Below are 20,882 nucleotides of genomic sequence, written 5' to 3' on the forward strand. Positions count from 1 at the left end.
GAAGTAGCAATATTCTTCATAATCAAAGGAATACCCACTTGGTAAAGATTCAAAAACTATCGGTCGAATGCAAGGTCCATCATGTCTGTTTATCACTTCCGAAGAGATTACTTTTTCACCATCCCAAGTTGCTCTTTCAACATAAGTTATGTTACATAACTAAAGTGCGTTCCTATCAAATTTTTAAATAAAGCTTGCTTACTTTGGCGCATAGCCGCCAAAAACAAGGAAGAATTCGCCGAAATGAATTGATGTCCCGCGATTATTCGGCTAAAGAAATCAAAAAAGAAAGGTTCATCTAACCTTACATGTATCAGAGCTCCAACATGGCTCCACTGTCCCTCCCGTAATAGATAGACATTCTTGGTGTTTCCCATTTGAGGACCATCGTATAAATATCCACCGATTGTGAGGACTCCGTTGTGAACTGAGATACACGTATGCGCAGCGATTTCGCGAAGATGAGAAACTGATTCTTGCCAACCACTTAATGGTTTTTCCAATTGCGAATATATTGTTCTGAATTTTATAAGAGCACCTTGATGCTAGTGTCTCTACTTGATTTGATCGTGTCGCTCCAATTATCATTGCTTTGTCTTCATACAGTGCCATACAGCCAAATTCATGTTTGACGCGTGTCGAACTGATAGCTTGAGTTGATTCTCCATCAAAACTTTCGCAAGAATTTGTCGTTCCGTGACATAAAATAACCACTTCGTTATTGAGTGTAATTAAAGATCCGGAACTCGCTTTGAATGAATTGAGAAGCTGTATTTTAGTATCTTCGATTTGACAGCCAGATAATTTAGCGATCTATTACATTTATGAATGAAGGGATCCTAGCTTCTGCTGAATCTCCCACTTCTAGCGTAGTTTGCCTGCTCTCTATATCTGGACGAGTGAAGAAAACGAGTAAAGTATCTTGACGTCTGTATTTCGAGCTGGAGTAAAATAGAGGTTAATTCACGAACTGCGTGAATTACCGAATGAAGAGAAATACACGGCGGCGACCGAGCAAAGCTCGATCTAGATAAGCAAGTGACCTTAGGGGACGAGGGAGTCTAACGAATCTAAGATCCCAATACCCCCCATGAGACTGAAACGTCCTCTAAGGCCAAAGTGTGTGATTTTTGCAGGAGTATAAGCGTAAGATGAGTAACATGGCAGGTTCGAAACGTCGAGGCAGTCTGATTCGCGTTAAAAAACCCTTTTTTGGGAAAAAGCTTGAATCAGATGCGAAGTTTTCGTGATGTCCGAGCGGTGATGACATGAAGGAGTAGCTGCACATGTAGAAGAACTCAAAATACGTCGGCGACGGTAAACTGTGATAATTTCCGTACCTTTTCAGGCCCCGGTCGATGAATAGGGGACCTGAGTGGGGCAGTACTTGCGCTTAGTCGTATGACTGACCCGAGTTTGTGCCGATGTTTAGAGGTTCGACGGGCCTCGTTTCACGGTGTGCTCGTTTTGTATGTTTCGGGAGATGAGCTGCTCCAACTTCGGTTAAAGTCGCATTCGGATCGGCGCCGGCTGAGTATTGACGATCTGGTGAAGACTTTGGACGGGTTCTTTTCTTGCTGTTTTCAGTTGCTGAGCCCTCAACTACTGTTGAATTATGTTTATCGACTGACATATGGCTATTGTCGGGCGCAGCAACCTCCGAAATCACTGTAGCATCAGCTGACATGTCCTCGGCAGTTTCATAAAGAGTACCACCAGAGTACCAGCGATCTGACGGCTCGGCTGGAGCTACCGACGAGTCCAAAATAGATGTAGCGGTTGTATCTCCCAGATTTTCCATGTCCAATCGGCGTCTACTTTCCAAAATAGGTGATAGAGATGATCTTGGCGGTTTTTCCATAGCAACCATCGGAGTCGACGCGACCTGAGAAGATTTCCTCCCCCCATGCGACTTCGACCCGGACTTTTCCATCGGTTTGGAAGTAGGAACAGGCGATTTTTGTGGGACTTTCGACTTAACGATTTCGGTTAAATGTGGGAATACGTACTCGGCCTCGTAGTAATCAATCCAGCGTAAGTCGTGATTTCGTTCTGCGGCGTGAACCACGTGTTCTCGATGGATGAAATCACGTTGTCCTTTTTTATCTTCGACCATGACGACCCAGTCGTTGCTCGAAACGGCTTTCAGGGGACCTACCCAGCGTTCCTTCTTGCTTTTAGCGTCGGTCAGGTTTTCTCGCTTAATGTACACGACAGCGCCAGCGGGGATTGGTCTCGGCTTAGGCTCGTTTTTCAGCCTGTGCTCCATGGCTCGGTCAGCAGCTTCCATCGCAGTTTTCACAATGGCTTCCGCCGATTTCGCTAAAGCTCCCACATTGAGACCAAACACCTGAGGTGTTTCCGCTGTCATTTCTGCGCCAGTAGAGTGGGTGAAAGTACTTTTTCGGCCAAACCAAACTTCTCGCGGTGAAATTTTCGTGCTTTTGTTTTTCACACTATTGAGCGCGCGCATCACGTGGGGAACGCAGTCGGCCCAAGTTTTTCGACCGGAAGATGAGTTGACCATGCAGAATAGACTGTTTTTGATAGTCCGATTCGCTCTTTCTGCGAAAGCGTTTGATTGAGGGTGAAATGCGGTACTTATTGTATGTTTTATCTGGTTAAGCTTACACATTTCGTCAATCACGCTTGCGCAGAAGTGGGTACCTCTGTCACTGTGTAGATGTTTCGGCAAGAAATCCATGGGAAGGAAGACCTTGTAGATGAGCGCTTTTGCAGCGCAGATAGCAGTGTCGGACCGCGTCGGAATGCACCAAGTGTAGCGAGAGAAAGTGTCCGCCACCACCAAATAATACTTGAATCCGCCAGCGGGAGGCATACAAGCGAAATCGATCTGAATCGATTCGCCAGCTGTTTTTCCACGACGAAGGGTTCCAAGTGGCGGTTTGGTACGAGTTCCAGCAGATCCTTTTCTGCGTAGGCAAGGGACGCAGCTGTGGACGTAGTTAGAAACATCGTCTTGAAATGAAGGCCACCAAACGTCCTCTAATCGCTCTAAAGTCCGCGGCTCGCCCAGATGACCGGACAAGTCGTGAGCTAGAAAGAGAAAGTGACTTTTACCGCTTCCGGTACCACCGCCCGCGCGCCAGATTTGAATTGACACATCAAGCACCCGGTAGTGTTATCCAGGAACAGAGCTTTTTCCATCTTGAGTAGAGACGATTGTCGGTGGTCGGAGTCCTTCACCAGCGATTTTATGTCCAGTGGCTCCTTACCAGATTCCAGAAAAGTGATGATTGCACTCAGAGCAGAGTCCTCCCTTTGATAGTCCAGAATGTTATTATAATTCGCTGACACCAACGGAATCTCCATTGGCGCCGCGATAGCCTTGACGTTTACCTTATGTATCTTCACCTCTGATAAAGTGATTTTCTCCGGAAACTGATTTTCGTTCCAGAAAGGGACGAAGACACGTACTGGTGAATTCTTGTCGATTTCGTACTCGCGACCAACGGGAAACTCAGAGTCGTATCCAAGTGATTTGTCGTCCTCGCCAGGTCTGCGGCTCATAAAGTCGGCGAATTGATTTTCTGATCCCTTGATGTAGACAATGTGAAAATCGAATTCTTCCAATCGGCTTTGCCATCGGCTTATTTTAGAATTCTTGAACTTCTTTTTGTGTAGGAAGATCAAAGATCGGTGGTCTGTGTGAATCTGAAAGAATCTACCTTTCAGGAGCTTTTCCAGTCGCTCGCAGCACCAGACAATGCTAAACATTTCCTTTTCTGAAGTGTTCCATTTTCTTTCAGCTTTGTTGAAGGTGTGGGAAATCGCGCTTACTAGGTGCACTCTCCCGCCATACTCTTGTAGCAGGACGCCACCCGCTGCGTACAGGCTCGCGTCTGTGTAGAGATGAAAAGACTCGTCAAAGTTAGGAAAACTTATGACTGGAGTCTCGGAGAGTCGTCGTTGAATTTCCTTGAGCGCCAAATCCGCTTCTTTGGTCCACTTGAAACAATTTGTTTCGTTCGCCGAATTTCGAACATCGTTTATGGGCTTCATTCTGCTCGAGAAGCAACCGGATGAAATAGCTTCGCCCATTTTCGTTTCTAGAAAACCTCGGATCCAATTCAATGACCCGATTAATGAAGCTAACTCCTTTTGGGAGCGTGGGGGTTTCATCTGACGAAGAGCGGAGACTTGCGCAGGGTCCGGTTTGATTCCATCTTCGTTGATGATTCGGCCCAAAAAGTGAGCTTCGGATTGTAGGAAAGAGCACTTTTCGCCCTTGAGTTTAGCGTTAAACTTGCGGAGCGCGATGAATAGGTTTCGGAGAGTGTTGTAATAGCAGCTGAAAGTCTTCCCAAAACACACTATGTCATCGATATAAGAAAGCATCTTTTTCCTGGTGGGGCTTGAGTCGAGAATTGTGTTTACGACGCGCGAGAATATATTCCCCGAGCATCGATAACCGAATGGTAGTCTGCAGAAGGCGTAAGATTTCCCACCCCACTGGAAGGAAGTCTTGTACCTGTCGCTTTTCTTTACAGGGCACTGCCAATATCCACTTCGTAGATCAACTGTGGCGAAAAACTTATTGCCCGGTCCAATGTTCGCAATCGTATCCTCCATGCTTGGGAGATGGTAAGGGTCGGATTTGTCGGAGAGGCATTTGTTCAGGCTGTTTTTGTAGTTGATGCAGAAGCGCATTTCCCCAGATTTCTTAGGAATAGGCAATACCGGGCTGTTAAACCCTTTCTGGTCTTTGATCTCTTCTATTATTTTCGTTTCGAGCAGTTCGGAGATGTGATCGCTGACCTGACCATGAAAAGCTTGCGGAATCGGGTGTTGACTGATGTTTCGACTCGTACCATCAGTCGGGATTTCGATCTCGAACGGGAATTCACCCATTTTTTGACCGTCGCAGCCGAATCTGTCGTCGAATTCCAAACACAGCTCGGCGACCACCTTCTTTTGCCCCGGGTCGGCGTTTGCTGGTAGGGTAATTCCGAGTTTTTGCTTCGCTAGCTGAATGGGGCACCTGGCTGCGTTCTTGTTAGGTGCGTCCAGCTTTGGGACTTTTGGTGGCGGTTGAGTGCGGGATCGATCGCTATCCTTGACCGCTGATCTAGTAGTCAAGTATTTCTTGATTTTGGTCCGCTTCACTCCGTCCAGCTTCACCACTTGAGTCTCAGTTTGTGTGAAGGCTTCGTTGTAGCAAAATGAGAGAGTACGATTCTTATTGTCGACTGTGAAGCTGTCCGTCATCGCATTCTCTAGTATATCGCGGCCCAGTAGACTTGGGTATTTACTGCCTGGCATAATGGTGAGATTCAGGGAGAATGCAGGGCCACCATTGAATGATAAGCGGCAGGGAAGGATACCCATCGGCTGCTCGGCGGGAATATTTGGGCTGAAACCGGTGACCTTGAAGGGACAGGGCTTCAGCATCTGGAGAAATTCGTCGGGAACGTAAGCAGCGGACAGACAGGAGGACTCGGCTCCGCTGTCGACTTCCATCGATACGTCAAAACTTTTAGAGCCCGTAATGATGGTAGCCGAAGCGAAATAAGCCTTTCCTGGTCGCTTCTTCTTCACTGTGTAAAAGTGAACGTCGAATGGTTGGAAATCTTCAACGTTCTTAGTCGTATTTATCTTCTTGGATTCTGGTTGTTTATCGTCTTTCCCATCCTTAGAATCGTTGCTGGCGCGCTTAGCATTCTTCTTCTTTTTGTTCTTATTTCTGTTGAAGTGCTGGGAGACGGTCGCGCTGTCAACTCGATTCTGTCTTGTGGATTGGGCGAGACGGCAGAGTTCGTTGATATCGTAAACTTTTGATAGGCTTGGAAGGATTGCGTTGAAAACGTCTGGTTCTTCTTTCCTAAGATTCAAGTACAGCATCATCGTCGAGAATATGTCAAATATTTCATCGACCCCGGCGTCGGCTGACTTCTCTTGTCGGTAAGAGTTCAAAGTCGCTTGCTTCGCCTCGTTCATCTTTTGCAAGACGTTGGCGGTGTAGTGTGCAAACGGCTTCGAATGGTCGTATTCGACGTCGAAAACTTCGCTTAGCTTCAGTAAGTAGTGACTCTTCGCGGCGAATGATTTCTCTAGCAGCGCCTTGGCCGATTTCCAGTCTTGACAATTCAGAAATTCGGTTCCAAGTGAGCGTTCGATGTTCAAGTCGAAGTGGCTGTACACTGCTGCGATGAAAGGCTGTTCACGTGAAGGTCTGTCGCGGACGTAGGCGCGGTGATAAATGTCGGCTCTGCCCAAGAAGGTGTTGAAAGATGTGTTGCATGCGGCGTCCAGCTTCGGCAAGTCTTGGACGTGACGAGACCAGGTAGTGGCCACCCATGCTTCTTCTCTCATTGTCGCATTCGTAGAGTCTTTTCCTTGATCGAGCTCGCAGGTAAGAAGCGTTGTACTGAGCTGTTCTAATTTTACTCTGCTTTCTGTGATCAAGGGCTCTAGGCTTGGCTTTAGTGATTCGTCATTTCGCACTTGTTCTTCGAGGTAGTTTACTCGATCGTTTATGCTTCTTATTTCGGTGACGGTTTCTAGCAGTGATTTGTTCGCCGCCATAGCTCGAAATATATCGGCAGTAAGGGTTTATGGGCCTTGGATTACCTTTCAGGCCCTCAGAAAATACTGCGACTAAAAGTCGCAATATGATGAGCTGAGGTGCCTTTTTGCGCAAACGCCCGACGATTTCTCTGTCCAGCGATTGTCGAAATTTCAAGGTCTGGTCCAAGGGTCGATTCTTCGTAAACTTCTCTCGATTTTTGGTGAAAAGTGGCGAAAGAATTATGTTTTTCTCAGTATTTTAGGTTTTCCCCGGCGTGCGTGCGTGGTTGCGTGGGCGCGACTTTCGGCGCGTGGGTCGTGGTGGCGCTCGTGTGGTGGCGCTCGCTCGGGGTGGTGTTGGTGTGGTGCGGCGCGGAAAATTCTCTGAGTGGAGTTTCTCCGGCGGCGCGGTGGCGGTTGGTGATTCGGTTCCCCTCGACTCCGCTGACGGCCAATCAGCGTCCAAGTTGCGAAACTTCGGTTGTCGATGGCGGAAAATTTACCTTTTCTCCAACGGGACTACTCTGATACCACTGAAGGGATCCTAGCTTCTGCTGAATCTCCCACTTCTAGCGTAGTTTGCCTGCTCTCTATATCTGGACGAGTGAAGAAAACGAGTAAAGTATCTTGACGTCTGTATTTCGAGCTGGAGTAAAATAGAGGTTAATTCACGAACTGCGTGAATTACCGAATGAAGAGAAATACACGGCGGCGACCGAGCAAAGCTCGATCTAGATAAGCAAGTGACCTTAGGGGACGAGGGAGTCTAACGAATCTAAGATCCCAATATGAACTTAAATTGTAGATAAAAACCTTTTTGGTCGATTGAGTTATTGAGCCAAAGAAATAAATTTCTCCTTTGAGCAAGGAGCTGCCAGATCCCTCCAGATACGGGTTTGTCCCATCAAGCGGGAAGTCAAATTGACGATCCTCCTAAAAACTGATATAAAACGAATAACGGTTTTTCATTTACTTTGAATTCTCCATCGGCAGAAATAATGTAGTTGAAACTTGCGTAGCCAAGATTCTCAATATTATAAGGCTGACTTTGGCAAATTACTGTAACGTGGGGCTGACAACTGTATCTGCTTCGGCAAGAGCAGTCTGCGGGACATTTTGTCATGCACAGACAAATGCTGTTTGAGCATCCATCGCAACCATTCGGATAATAGCGAAAACAAGGACAGGAGGAATAGCACTCTTCAAAATCGTTATCAAATATAAAATTTCCTTTAACCAGTGAATTGGGAAGAACACTCAATCTCACATGAAGCCGTACTACAATTACTAAGGCAAGTTGTATATTCTTGCGCACATTGATTGTAGCAGATTTCCCCGATTTCGGCATCGCTTTGAAAAAAAAAAGAAAAAAATTTTTTAGATCAAATCGTTCAAACTTACGGACAATCAGAGTCAAATCCAGTCTGCTGACCAAAAGCGAAAGATATTAATAAAATTTTTTGATGTAACATGGGTAGGCCCCTCGCTTAAAACCAAAAGTCCACCTACGAGAGCTCTGATTTAGACGTTTGTAGGCTCTTTTGAAAGAGCATTAAAATCTCTACAAGAAAATCTATATTAAAATTTTGCAAAATGATATTTAGGGTATATTTGCGTAGGTTGAAATTTCGACCAAAAATCAGTTTTTACGCTCTTAAAATTACAAATATAATTCTGCAAGAATACGACTAGCATATTCTTGATCAGCTTTTCATTCTCTTTCTATAGACCCCTCAATCGTCCGCATCAGAGATCTCGTAGGTGGTTTTTGAAAAAATGGAGCGTTTTTTAAGCGAGGGGCCTAAACATGGGTCTCTTGGGGAAAGAAAAGTCGCTTAAAATAGCATAAGAATACAAAGCAAATGCTAAAATGGTCGGCGAGTTCGACAAACTTTGAAGCCAGAGATTTTAATGAATAATGAATATTTTATTTGAACAGAAAACCTCGAGGAACAGGCAAAATCGGGAATCAGTCCCACTTTTCCGGAGCAATATGGCCAAGTAAGTAGACATTGTCATAATAATCTCCAACTTCGGACGTAAATTTTTCGCAGCTAGCATCAGCATTTTCAAGAGCTCGTAGAGTATTTTTGATAAACTTAATTTGGTAAATAAATGTCAATTCTTAAGGGTGTACCTCTCGTTTGCTCATCTTATTTCTTATTTGTCCCGCAAGGGCAAATTGATCAACGCTCAATAAAACCAGAGCATAGGCGATGATCGACACTCCATCAAAAGTCACGTGGGAGTCCTGAGCGTTTTGAGTCGAAAACTCTCGGGAGAAGATGGCGAGAACAGTATCCATTCGTTGCCGGTCGCCAAGAACTGGGACATGGAACATGGCGAAGAATTTTCGAAGACTTGTCGGCAAAAATTGATCCTGAAGTTAAATTTTTAAATTCCGTATGAAAAAACACAGCTGACCTTGAAATTCATCATTCCGGTCAAATGCTCCAAAACATCAGTGTTCTTCCTCAAAGTCAAAAAACTCCTGACTTGATTCCAATGAAGCCTTGTTGTACCATTTATAAACTGTGCGATTCCTCGCGAATCAGTTCTTTTCAGCAGCTCTTTTTCGTCAAGAAACTTGAGTCCCCATTCAGGCTCTACGTTGAATTGAACACATGACTCGTCGAGAAGGAGATACAAGGATTTCCAGCTTTTGGGCTTGTTTTTGTAAAGAGAATCGGGGATTTTCCAAGTTCTTTTGCACAGATTCTCCCAAACGGATCCATCTGAGCCGAGTTCAGACCAAACACAACTCGCGAGGGACAAGTCTGAAGAGGTTTTTTGGATAAAAAGAGCCATAAAAGATATTCAATAAATATATTTTTAGTCTCGAAATCCGAAAAAACATCATCTTTTGAACCCTCAGTTTCTGTCTCAATAAGTTATTTTCTACCTGTCGCATCAAGATATTTTAGAACTTTTAGCGATACTTCAGCTGGAAAGTTGCTCAAGTCACACGTTTTTGATTCTGACATTCTGAGATGTCGCAGAATGTCGGCGAAGCCATTCGCGATATAGATCTGAACATATTCACTGAGGTTATTTGATTGACAAGAAATATTATGCGCTCTTCATTTAACTTGTTTGTTATGAAATGAAATTCTAAATTTATAATGTCATATTAATATGATTGATTTATGTTATGCTTGAATTCATCTTTTTGAGAATAATGCTAAATGATTGATAATAACAAAGAATTAACGAATCTTGATCATAATTTAATTCATAATTAAAGCCCTAAATACCTCTGATATCTTATTCGAAATCAGCTGATAAGCGCAGTATCCAACTTGAACCAGGAAATCCCGTTCTCTGAGCAGCTCGCTCATGCTGGCAGAATATGACCCCTATCTTATTCAATTAGCTGAGGTGTCACGATCAGGTCTTCTGTTTTATCTTTTATGGCTGGCTCTCGGGAAAACAAAAGACTTGGAGGAATTCATGGAGAATTAGAAGTGATCGCGGATTGGACAAAAATGACCAATGAGCGAAAAGGTATGCCAAGTGCTTCTAGTAGTGAGACGTCTGAAAAGGTACCGACTGTTTTACAGTACAGTCGATGGTCTTCGGACAACAGCCTCTACTGTAGTACCTTACTGATTATTGTCGAAATAAGGGGGTCAATTTAAACAAGAAAAATGACTCTAGAATGCCTCAATTTTCATGGATAAAGTACAAGTACTCATCAGAGTCCTTTATTCAAAGAATAATTTTATACAAATTTATTATATTTACACAAATATATTCACAGGAGTTAAGGATTAATGCAGAGGTAATATATTGATATTGAACTTTGAGGTTTTATATAAAAAAATAATTCGGCAGTTTAAAATATTATCTTTACAAATAAAATTGAGCAGATTCTCTTCGCTTGAAAAGATTCATCAAACTTGTTCGAACCGGCTTCACTCGCATGGAGTAGAGTAGTGGGTTGAGTGATGAGTTAATTTGCAGAAGAGTGGTACCAATCATCGATATAATCGGAGAAGCTGAAAGAATTTTATTAAATTGATCTGGTTTTATGATTTCTGATTATTTTGAGCATAGTTACTGATGGAATATGCTGATGGAATGGATTTTATCCATCTCTTTCAGCATAATTGCGATCTCAAAACGCCTCAATCTTTTATTCTTATTCATAAAATTTTATATAACGAAGGAAAATAAGATTAATTTTCGAATAACTTAAGCGCTTTCTCAGTTCAAAATGACTGCTCATTTTTCTTACCAGCAAAAGTCGTCAAAAACGGAGCAAGGAAGAATCCAACTTGAGTCAAGAAAATCGTCGCAACAAGAAGAATCATCACTTCTCCAGCTTTTTCGGAAACGGTAAGGGCATCTCGTTTTGTTTGAAATTTGTGGATCATGTGGAGGGACTTGTTCGAGACGGCTAGGATCTTGTTCTTCATAACTTGGAAGTTGGATGAGGTCTTTTGGGAGTCGCCGGAAATTGATTCTTCGCAGCCAGAACCGGTTGATCCTGAAATTAATTTTGAAGAATTTGAAGATTGAGAAAACCCTAACCCTAACCCTAACAGTAAAATTAATTCCTACTGAGCTTTGTCGTAATACTAAGAGTTTTATCTTACCTTGAGAACAATATCCAGAAGAAAGAGTTTCCTGGCTCCCGCTTTCCAAATCGCATGAAGGATGCAAGATCATGTCCGCTTTTGAGCTGTGGATCACTTGATAGTTGAGTCGGGAAACGTCTGGCATTGAAAAACTCCGCTTTGGGGCCGCATTGATATTGGGGAAAATGATTGTCGATCGGCGGGCTCGGATCTTTTTCTGAGCCGCGATGGCGACTCTGGACATGCGGAAATAGAAGGTGGAGATGATGAGGATGCAGAGGATAAAGATGGCCAGGCAGAGAATCGAGTACCACCTTAAATTTTTTTGTAAAGAACTTAGAGATTTTCAATATGTTTCCGGAAAAATTCCGTCAAAGTCAACCTCAAAAAATATGTTTTTTCAAGCTCCTGGTTTCAAGGATTGACACCCTTGAAAAATCTTTAACAACCTTAACAACTTTAAAAGGCTTTAATTTGGAATTAATTTGCGAAGAGCGTCGCGCTGCTTCCGGCTCAGCGCCGGATAAGCTTGTCGGAAGTGGCTGGAATTAAGAGGATGAGGAGCGAGAAAAAACATTTTTAAAGATTGAAATTGATGAATTTTAGTGAAGAGAAATTTTCTCTTACCTTGGTGTTGCGGTGCCGAACGAGCAGGTTTCCACCGCTTCATCTTCTCCTTTTGCCAATTTTACGAGAAGAGGTAGTACAGACAAAATACAGGAGCATCCCCAAGTCGAGCCAATGAACATCTTGTTTGCGAGTCGACTTCTGCTGCTGCTGTTAGAAACAGTCAGAAACCGCTCGATTGAAATGAACACCAAGCCGAAGAGAGAAGCAAAGTGCGGAACTAAAAGGATTCGTTACATTTTGCTTCGCGTTTTCAGATCGATCAGTTCAGGTACATGCGCCCAAGATTCAAGGGGAGAGCATATGGGAGCCACTTGAAGGCTTTTTGAAATTGAAACAAGGGGATTTAGCTGACTGGAACGAATTTTTTTCGGTTCAATTTTGTCTTCTTGATTCTTACCTTGGATGGAAGCTAAAGCTCCGGAGCAAGCAATAACAGTCGAAAAGAAACCAATTCTAGCAGCAACTGTTAGGGGAATGCTAATCAAGCCGACACAAAGATCAGCTGCGGCCAAGGAAAGGATTAGCTCGTGCGACGACTTCCGGCGTAATCGGCCAGGGCCCAACATCCTGAACAAAATAAATGAAAACAGCGCCAAGGTCAGGGTCAGGGTCTTGACCGGGATTGGGATTAAGGGGCTTGGGGAGGGAAGGATTAGGAGTTATATAAAATAATATTACGCCTAAACATTTGTTTACCCAATTTTTACTGCTTGAAAAGTAAAATTTTATTTCTAAAATAAAAAATCATATTATCCTTGATACCCTTAAATAAGAGGAAGAGCTTGAACTTTTACGATGAAGGTCAAAAGTTCAAACTCACTCAGACTTCTCAATCGCCCCTAAACCCGCATGGGAATTCCTATTTTCGCCCTGCTGAACATATCGGTCCCTACATCGGGGTTACAACACAAGCAAGCGCGCTTTGTTTATACAAGAGTTGTACCCTTGACTTGCAATATCCCCTGCCTAAATAGGCCAACGAAAGGAATTGCGAAATTTTGGTCTTCGCGAAAATTGAAGGTTAGTTTACGCAATTGATTCTTATCGGAAGAATGACCTCAAATTGCCATTTTATTCAAACGGGCTCCTCTAAGTAATTTTTCTCAACTCCTTTCGACCATTTTAGCCAATAAATAATTTGTAGTTAAAAATAAAATATAAACAAAAATTTTTCTAAGACTTTCTATTTAAAATTTTTGAAAAGTTATATTTTTTTTAACCAAGCGGCTTCAAGATCAAATAAGAAATTATTTCATTAATCATTTCCTTAAAAATGACAATCATAAAATGGTTACCTGGTCAGTGCGAGGGCCACTAGAATATTGCCAACGACGATTATCAGCGACAGAAAACTCTCGATTCCGACGAAAATTGCAAGTGAAAAATCAAAATTATCCATTTTCCGATTTCAATATGTGTCTTTTTGACTCGGGAAAAGTATTGAATTACTCTACTGATTCTGCTCTTTGGAATTCTAGTTGGTCGAAAATTTGAACCTGGCGCCCAAGAAGCGTGCGCTCGCGCGACCCCCCAGATTGTTGGTCGCGCGCGCGAAGTTTGAAAAAAATCGATGATGGAAGAAAATGATAAGGGCTTAATGGGCGGATTATCGCTGCAAAATGCGAGCACTTGATTTTTGATTTTGTTGGTTTCGAATTCTGTTGGGTTATTGATCGAAAAAGGAGGATTAGCGATTATCCAATTTTGGATTTTCAAGTCCAAGAGTATCGAATCGCTGAAAAAATTGGGGAGAATTGAATTTGGTGAAGGCTTTTTTATTTAAAGAGCTAAATGAAAGGTTCACTTAAAATTGTAAAACAGTATTCAAATAAGACGTATAAAACTATGAGAGAATAATTTTATTTGAGAAAATTTTCCTCTTTTGAGTCTAATCTTTTCGGGCATTCTGAACGCAATCCCAATTAAATATCTCGCACAAGACTCCAGAATGTGCGCATTTATTTTGTGAATTTTATTGCTAAATAACTTAATTTAAATGGCGATCAAGTAGTAAAATTTCCAATCAATGGACGCATCAAGCTGCAAGGTGGTACTTTGAAGTTTTGAGACTCGCGCTTTTTATTAAAAAAAAAACAAGAATATTGTCTCGTGTTCACTGTCTACTTTTCATTCTCAGGATAGACCTTGTCTACCGTTTTTAAGGGGATAGATATCAAGAATCGGATTTTTTTGTAAGTGTTTTCTCAACTTTTTAATAAAGTGACTCCCTTATTTTTCTGCTAAAAATTTATTTCAGGCAATTATCTCTTTCCGATTGTCGTCTAAATGACCATTTTTTGAAAGTTAGCGATCTTTGACGATAAATTTTGTTAAAAATTTTTTGAAATTCAAGATTTCAGCGTCCATAGGAAATAACCAAAGGTTGAAAGTTTTGTTTCCAAAGTAAAATAAGGCTGTTATTATTTTAACTTTGGGAGAAAAATCCGACAGAAAATGGCGATTTTTGATATCTACCTCCTTAAAGACTGTCGAACTACAGAAGCAAAGAATTTCAGGGCTCGCTTTTTGGACTTTCGAAATCTGTACCCATCAAAAAAGCCCTCGATAGTTATCAATTTCCGAAACTGATGAAAAGAAGAGCAGAAAATTGAAGAGATTTTGAAGATGTGCCAAGGGCGCGAAAATTATAAATTTTCTGCCGTCGTAATGAAATTTGACATGACCTTGATTGAAAACTGCTTTTTTGGGTGGGTCGAGGTCGATTATTGCGCAATAATTTGGGTTAATTGAGAGCGAAAAGATTTGATTCCTCAAAAATTTGAAATTTTTCATGAAAAATAGGCCTTTTTTCAGACAAAATTCATGTTGATTCGATTTCAACTCCCTCTTCTTTATCCCGGAAATCCCAAAACTAATGGCCCCACTGATCCCCATTTTCCTAAAAATTCCTTATCAGCAGGCTCAAGTGCCCGATGCCTTCTAAAATTCCTGATCAAAGGGTTCCTTTTCGAAAAGAATGGTGCAAAACGACAATACCCGTTGTCTGAAAAAGTGATCAAAAGGAGGCGCGGTGTTTGGTAAACTAGAAGGGATAAGCTGATCACGTGGGAAGTCGAGGAGCCCTGGACTTGACGGATGGAGTCAGTAGATAGGATCAAAGAAGGGAGAGGAAGGGGACAAATTGGGGATGCTGAAAATCACCTTGATGGTGGAAGAGATAATCCTTTGGATATTCTCACGACATTCGATTGAGCTCTAGAAATTTCAAAACCATAAGTCTTTAAAATTCTCAAGCTTTTTTATATTTTATAAAATTAAGTTTCTCGAAGCGAAAATACAAATCCATCCAAGACTTATTCCGCAACTCATTGAATAATTTAACAATTATTTACTTGAAAAAAATTTTTCCCAGGAAGAGCAGGAGATCATTTCTCCTCTTGAATCTGGGTCAAAATGCAAGAGATGATAAAAATCATCGAGTTGTTTACTGCAACAATAAAACTCTCAAGCCTCATTCTCAGACTCCCTGATTTACTCACTTCCGAATTTCCGCGAAAAAACTTGAGTTTCGGATGCTTTTTATAGAGTTATAAAATTTGATTAATCTGACAGGGAAGAGTGTTTTCAAAACTTGCCCTTCTCGCTTCCTAAAACCAATGTCCTCGTGTTTGGGGAAAAGAAGATTAACGAAGAGGGGAATCCGAGGATCGTGTATTCGAGGAGTTCTAGAGCTCGTGAAAAACCTTGTGGGACGATCCATGTCAGTAACTTCCGGGAAATAAAGAGGCTTACAGATAAGCTCCTTCGTTTTGACTGTATTATTTAAGGAGATACACATCAGAAGAGCCTCTTTTGAAAAAGGTTATTCTGAATAATTTTATAAGGTTTTAGCCTTTATTTTTCAAAACTATTTTTTCGTTCTTCAGAAAACGGAAATTTGGCTAACAGATGTTTTTCCATCTTCAAAACTGAAAATAAAATTTCATTGAAAAAGAAGTTAGCGGCGCCACTTGAAAATGTCAACGGTCGCATCTTGCTTTTAAATAATTACTCGGAAATGGCGAAATCACAGCGGTGATACTCTTCATCGATCGGCCATCTTTCCTTTTTTTCAAATTTTGCGCACCTGAAAGTTGCAACTTGCACTTTTCAAGTGTGCGTTTGTGCTACTGGTTTTCCGTTTTATATCTTCAAAAAGTTACTGCAGGTGTCTGATAAATAAAAATATAAAAAAAAATTGAACTTAAAATTCCAAAAGTCGACAATGAAAAACCGAAAAAAAAATTGATCAAAGACCGGCATGAACTCTTATTAGTCCGCTTTTTCTGTCTGAAGAGCGATCTTTCTTCGTATATTCGATGATCCCTTGTTTTTAGTGTTTTTCATCGAGTGTCAAACAAGACGATTCTAACCCGTTTTCTTTAACCCGCTCGAGCGTTTCGTGACACCGCATCATCAAAGCAGTGCTTTTTTGCCTCGACTGAGATGACAGTTCTATCGCTGACGTTGCTTACTGATTCGGTAGACTTTAATTTATTCAAACATATGATAACGATTACGAGCATATGATAAAAAAAAGAAGAATAAGCGTTTATATTTCATCGATAAAAAGGATCAACTAGTTAGTATAAAAGGTAAGTCACTTTTGTTAAAATTGGTTTGAAGTTTTACAGTAAAATATTTACTGTTTATATAATAAACAAATCATGGGCCTTATACAAGGGACTTCGCCCCCATCCCTCCGTTTGGGGAGGTGTCAGGAAGCGACAAAAAATTTCGACAAATTTTGCGTGGAAATTTTCAACCAATCAAAAGCCTGGATTCGCTTTACCGGTCAATCAGCAGCCGATTTGCCGCCCACGCAAAATTTGTCGAAAATTTTTTGGCGTTTTCAGACGCTTCCTTGAGCGAATATTATATTTATAGTTTCGTTGTCAAGTTTATATTGTCTTCGAAATCTGTCTGGAGCTGAAACACACTCAATGAATGTTCAAGTTAATGCTCAATACGAGCATAAGATCAATACAATAAATTCCTAGCAGATCAAATTCCCTTACGATTATGTTTACGACTAAAGTAATGCGCCTAATCGAGGATCAATTTGAAGCGCCATCTATATCGCTGTCTATTTTTTGGATATATAAACGCCCATCTTTCTCTCAAAGCATCATCAAAAACATTCAATCTAACAAAAATCAACAAGAATGTCTTACTTCACCGATCACTCAATCAACGCTATCTTGGGTGGTGACGGCCGACTCTGCTCTAGAACTGACTACGACTCCGACGACTCCAACTCGCGACATGAAAAGTACTCCGAGTACTATCAATTTCACGATGACAAGGAGTACGAGCACGGAAAAGCGATCGAAGGGATGAACATGTTCATGAATCGGTTTATTCAGGAAAATATGGACATTGTTCAAGGTCTCCGGGCACAAAGCTTCAAGAAATAAAACCGACAAAATCTTCCTTCGCTTGTTTGATTCTTTCTTTCCTGCGTTTTACTGCCTCTTATTTGAATAAATTTGTGTTTCAGTGTTTTCCATTTTTGCTATTTTTTGCCTAGACTCGTATGTTTGCGGATAAATAATCTTATATTCAACTTGATGAATTAAAGAGATATTTTTTTAAACGATCATTTATTGCTTTTTCTTAATATAATTCAAATAAAATCATTAAATTGATTATTACCAATAAGAGACATAAATTATGTCACATAATCCCAGTCTAACAAGCTCTAGACTTGGCCTCAGGCATATTTTTATCTGTATGTTAATATCAAGAACATATTCCTTCTGCTGAAAACAATATAGGAAACATTGAAAGGTCAAGTAAAAACCTTTCTTACAGAGGTCGAATCCGGTTGGAACTTGGTTAATGACGAAAATGATGACCCCCCTAATTCATTGAATAAAATGGCCTGAGGGCGTTTTGTGTGTGTGTTCTGCAAGTGTGATAGCGTATTTGGCGGTGGTGGTGCTGGTGTGTGGGCGTCCCGTCACTCAGAAGGCTGCTGCTGAAGTGAGCTTGACCAGCATTCACTTTACCGCACCCAAATGCGCTTCCCCGGATACATCGCTTTTATAGGTTCGTTAATTTTGGTTCGAAAATTCATTGGAGAGAAAATTTCATGAAAATTATAGAGATTTTACGAAGAAAAATGAAAATTTTAAGCCATCTTTTCGCCGCTTCTGGCAAAATATCAAGACAGAAAACCTTTAAAATTTCATTTTTCAATTTTTTTTTTGAATATTTATGCCGTGATAAAAATCAAGAAAAAGGGGGAAAGGTTTCATATCTCTTTTAAGGTGCTGCCCGCGCTGAAGACAGTTGTCCCCCACCACCATCAGTCTCTTATGCTTCCTTTGATTATGTAACTGGAAGCAGCACTGCATCCTACTCCTGCCAGGCCGGTTTTTGCTTTGAAAACGAGCGAACTCGAACAATCGACAGTAATTGCCAGGTGTGTTTTAGGATAAAATACTTAAGAATGAATCATCATTTTATGTCAAAATTAATTTTTTAAAAATTCATTTTCAGGGAGGCGAATGGTCATCAGTTCCCTCTTGCAAGCCTTGTAATGCATGTGTCCTCCCCCAGGTCGATGCTAATCAGAATATCAACTGGAACGTTGATGACTGGACAGCCTCGATCTCTTGTGTTGAGGATGGCGCTGTCCTCGAGCCAGGCACCGACATTACAGAGATGAAAATCAGCTGTATTGAAGGTGGCAAGTGGGCCCGAGACGTGCCAGTTTGCTCCCGACCAAGCAAAGTCACCTGTGGCGATGATCACATTGAAGTCGTCGTCGACAAGAGCCTTTTCCGCGCAAAAGGATGGGACGCAAGCACATCCAACGTCTTCCTTGCCGGACCTGGATCAAATTTAATGAGCATCAACGACGTCGACAACTCTTGCTTCGCAACTGAAGACGCTGATGGAAACTACCGAGTTCGAATCGAAGCTCCCTTCATGGGCCAGTGCGGTACCCAAGCTGCGATCGAAGACCAGGATTACATCTTTTCGAACAAGATCAAGTGGCGAGTAGAGAACGATTTCACCGTCAAGGATGCTGAGGTCCTCGATTTCACCTGCAACTACCGAGGCGTTTTCATGGCTGGCCTTCCTCAACTCGTCAAGCTCGCTATTAATACCAAAACCTACTCTGATCCAAGGTAAACAAAGCCAATCTTCGCCCACATAATCCTCTTTATAGCACTGAGGAGGATTTTACCGTCTCCATGTCCGTCTACGATCGCGCCAACTACACCGGATTGGTCGACAACATCCCCCTCCTCCATCGAGGAAAACGATATTTCGTCGATCTCCACCTCCACAACCGAGAAATCGGAACTCCCTTCCTCAAGTACTGTTATGGATCGAAGAACTATGTGTCTGAAAGCGAGCTCAGAGAAAAGTACAAGACAGAAACTTCCAGGAAAGCGTTGAAAAATCGATTTCGTAATTTTGATCTTTTTCGGAGACGTGTTAGCCCTAAATTACTGTTTTGGCTGGTCTGAAGTTAACACGTCAAAACAACCGCCAAAGGTGTTCTGTGGCCAGAAAGTTGGTTAAATGAAACTACGTTAGCATTTAGCGAAAATGTGAAAAGCAAAAATACTAAGTTTTCCAACGCAAAAAAGCTCTGGTCTTCGAAGCATGGTTGTCAATGGCTGCCCCGCTTCTGGAACTCTTGTTCGTCTTGAAGAGTCCCCAACGACTTATCAATCCCGATACTCCTTTATGTTCCCAAAGATCGGAATCCAAGGTCGAGTTGATCTTCAGGTTCGTTTTTGAGGCTAATTTCGCGGATTGCTCTAACTGGTTGTCTTTTAGTTCGTCTACCTCCACTGCGAAATCGAAATTAAACCACTTGGTTTCGCGCCAAAATGCGACGACACTCTGTTCGAACAAGTGCTTCGACGAAATTTCGCCTCCATCAATGGAGCTGGAAATGGCGGCCCTGGACCTTTCTCCCAAAAATTCGGTTAGAAAAATATTTGATAGAAAAAAACATCAACAAATTATCTTTCAAGGCCCCCGATTCAGCCAAGGCTCCAGCAGCGGCTCAGACTTGATCACCGGTCGATCCTTCGGCAACGAGGCCAAATCGAAGCAGGACGCCATCTGGGACATCAACTGTCAGATTCCACTTTTCAAGGCTGCCCCTCAATGCAAAGCACGAGAAGCCGCTAGGCAACGATCAAGAAGAAGCGCTGAAACTATTGCAGCTGCAGATATGGCCGTCGGATTTGGTATGTGAAGCGAAAATGAAATGCATTTTTCTTTACCGCAGGAATTTTTCATTCAATTTTCTTTTCTCTCTTCTGTTTCTTGACTCATTTCATGACTCATCAAAGACAATCTTAACCCTAATTTAGGGACCCTAACTTCCATTGAAATCAAGGAAGATTTTTGAATAAGTCTAATAATCATTCTAGGCCCAATCGTTTTCCCCGAAGACGAAGAAACCGAGGTCGATGAAGAAGTCGTTGTCGAAGAGGTCCTCAAGTCGTCTAAACTCTTTGTTGAAGAAAGCCTCCGAGTCGAAGACATCATCGCTGAGCAAGCCGCTGAATTGGACAGCTCCGTCAAAGATCAAATCGAACAAATTGGTACGATAATTTTCAAGAGAGAAAAAATTAATAAGCCCATTTCTAGAGCTTCTCCGTGAGCAGCGACAGACCCGAAAATGCCTCATCATCGGAGGAATGGCTTTCGGATGCGTTCTTCTTTTCTTCTTATCGCTGATGATCACCAGCCGAGTCAGCTGCTTTTCCAAGTCGAAGGTAAGAAAGGCTGATCTTTTGGATCCGATCTTTTGTTTGACATTTGAGCGTTACCCTCGTCCCTAGAAATCTAAATCCGGCTCCGACATTTTGGCAACCCAAATCCAGAAGGAACTGAACCGACCGTCCAAGATCTAAATCAATTTTTTCCATCCCAATCATCAACATGCCAAATCACGTGTTACCGCTTCTCGTCTTCCACACAGCGTCATAGCAGTATAAAGTGACTTGTATACTGCTACATTTTCCTTCTACTGTATCCCTCGAAAATAATCATATTCTTATTCCTTTCACAATAAATAAAAAAAGGGCTAAGAAATCTTTTATTCGTCAATTTGATATTATCAAACTGACTCAGGTCAGATCTCTTTCTCCTCTTGAAATCCTACCC

The 20,882-nt window shown here is 41.9% G+C and overlaps 3 protein-coding genes across 3 annotated transcripts; 1 reads left to right on the forward strand and 2 right to left on the reverse strand.

Annotated features, from left to right (window-relative positions):
• Positions 1 to 8,446: 8,446 nt before the first annotated feature.
• LOC145703297 (F-box only protein 8-like) lies at positions 8,447 to 9,969 on the reverse strand. The gene is made up of 5 exons (XM_081780635.1): positions 9,783 to 9,969; positions 9,431 to 9,557; positions 8,953 to 9,305; positions 8,666 to 8,908; positions 8,447 to 8,626 (listed from the first exon to the last, which is right to left on the reverse strand). Exons 1-5 carry the CDS (start codon positions 9,864 to 9,866, stop codon positions 8,498 to 8,500), a joined length of 936 nt encoding a protein of 311 aa, XP_081636761.1. The 5' UTR covers positions 9,867 to 9,969; the 3' UTR covers positions 8,447 to 8,497.
• Positions 9,970 to 10,269: 300 nt separating this feature from the next.
• Positions 10,270 to 13,195, reverse strand: LOC145704000 (uncharacterized). The gene is made up of 6 exons (XM_081781418.1): positions 13,034 to 13,195; positions 12,136 to 12,305; positions 11,736 to 11,955; positions 11,127 to 11,422; positions 10,766 to 11,017; positions 10,270 to 10,526 (listed from the first exon to the last, which is right to left on the reverse strand). Exons 1-6 carry the CDS (start codon positions 13,135 to 13,137, stop codon positions 10,378 to 10,380), a joined length of 1,191 nt encoding a protein of 396 aa, XP_081637544.1. The 5' UTR covers positions 13,138 to 13,195; the 3' UTR covers positions 10,270 to 10,377.
• Positions 13,196 to 17,676: 4,481 nt separating this feature from the next.
• LOC145703573 (uncharacterized) lies at positions 17,677 to 20,820 on the forward strand. The gene is made up of 10 exons (XM_081780950.1): positions 17,677 to 17,789; positions 18,011 to 18,165; positions 18,243 to 18,877; positions 18,919 to 19,138; positions 19,344 to 19,487; positions 19,539 to 19,689; positions 19,739 to 19,957; positions 20,144 to 20,317; positions 20,364 to 20,491; positions 20,558 to 20,820. Exons 1-10 carry the CDS (start codon positions 17,759 to 17,761, stop codon positions 20,627 to 20,629), a joined length of 1,929 nt encoding a protein of 642 aa, XP_081637076.1. The 5' UTR covers positions 17,677 to 17,758; the 3' UTR covers positions 20,630 to 20,820.
• Positions 20,821 to 20,882: the final 62 nt, after the last annotated feature.

The sequence above is a fragment of the Oikopleura dioica genome, chromosome PAR, assembly GCF_907165135.1.
Source record: "Oikopleura dioica chromosome PAR, OKI2018_I68_1.0, whole genome shotgun sequence".
Classification (NCBI taxonomy): Eukaryota; Metazoa; Chordata; class Appendicularia; order Copelata; family Oikopleuridae; genus Oikopleura; species Oikopleura dioica.

Coding starts and splice junctions, on each gene's coding strand:
- LOC145703297 (XM_081780635.1), bottom strand. CDS start 9,866: ATGAGCGAGCTGCTCAGAGAACGGGATTTCCTGGTTCAAGTTGGATAC. Junction 9,306..9,430: donor AAAATATCTTGATGCGACAG/GTAGAAAATAAC, acceptor AAACCTCTTCAG/ACTTGTCCCTCGCGAGTTGT. Junction 8,627..8,665: donor ATAAGATGAGCAAACGAGAG/GTACACCCTTAA, acceptor TACCAAATTAAG/TTTATCAAAAATACTCTACG.
- LOC145703573 (XM_081780950.1), top strand. CDS start 17,759: ATGCGCTTCCCCGGATACATCGCTTTTATAG. Junction 19,139..19,343: donor AGTACAAGACAGAAACTTCC/AGGAAAGCGTTG, acceptor CCAACGCAAAAA/AGCTCTGGTCTTCGAAGCAT. Junction 20,318..20,363: donor AGATCAAATCGAACAAATTG/GTACGATAATTT, acceptor GCCCATTTCTAG/AGCTTCTCCGTGAGCAGCGA.
- LOC145704000 (XM_081781418.1), bottom strand. CDS start 13,137: ATGGATAATTTTGATTTTTCACTTGCAATTTTCGTCGGAATCGAGAGT. Junction 11,956..12,135: donor AGCTTTAGCTTCCATCCAAG/GTAAGAATCAAG, acceptor GAATCCTTTTAG/TTCCGCACTTTGCTTCTCTC. Junction 11,423..11,735: donor TTCGGCACCGCAACACCAAG/GTAAGAGAAAAT, acceptor AAAAAATTTAAG/GTGGTACTCGATTCTCTGCC.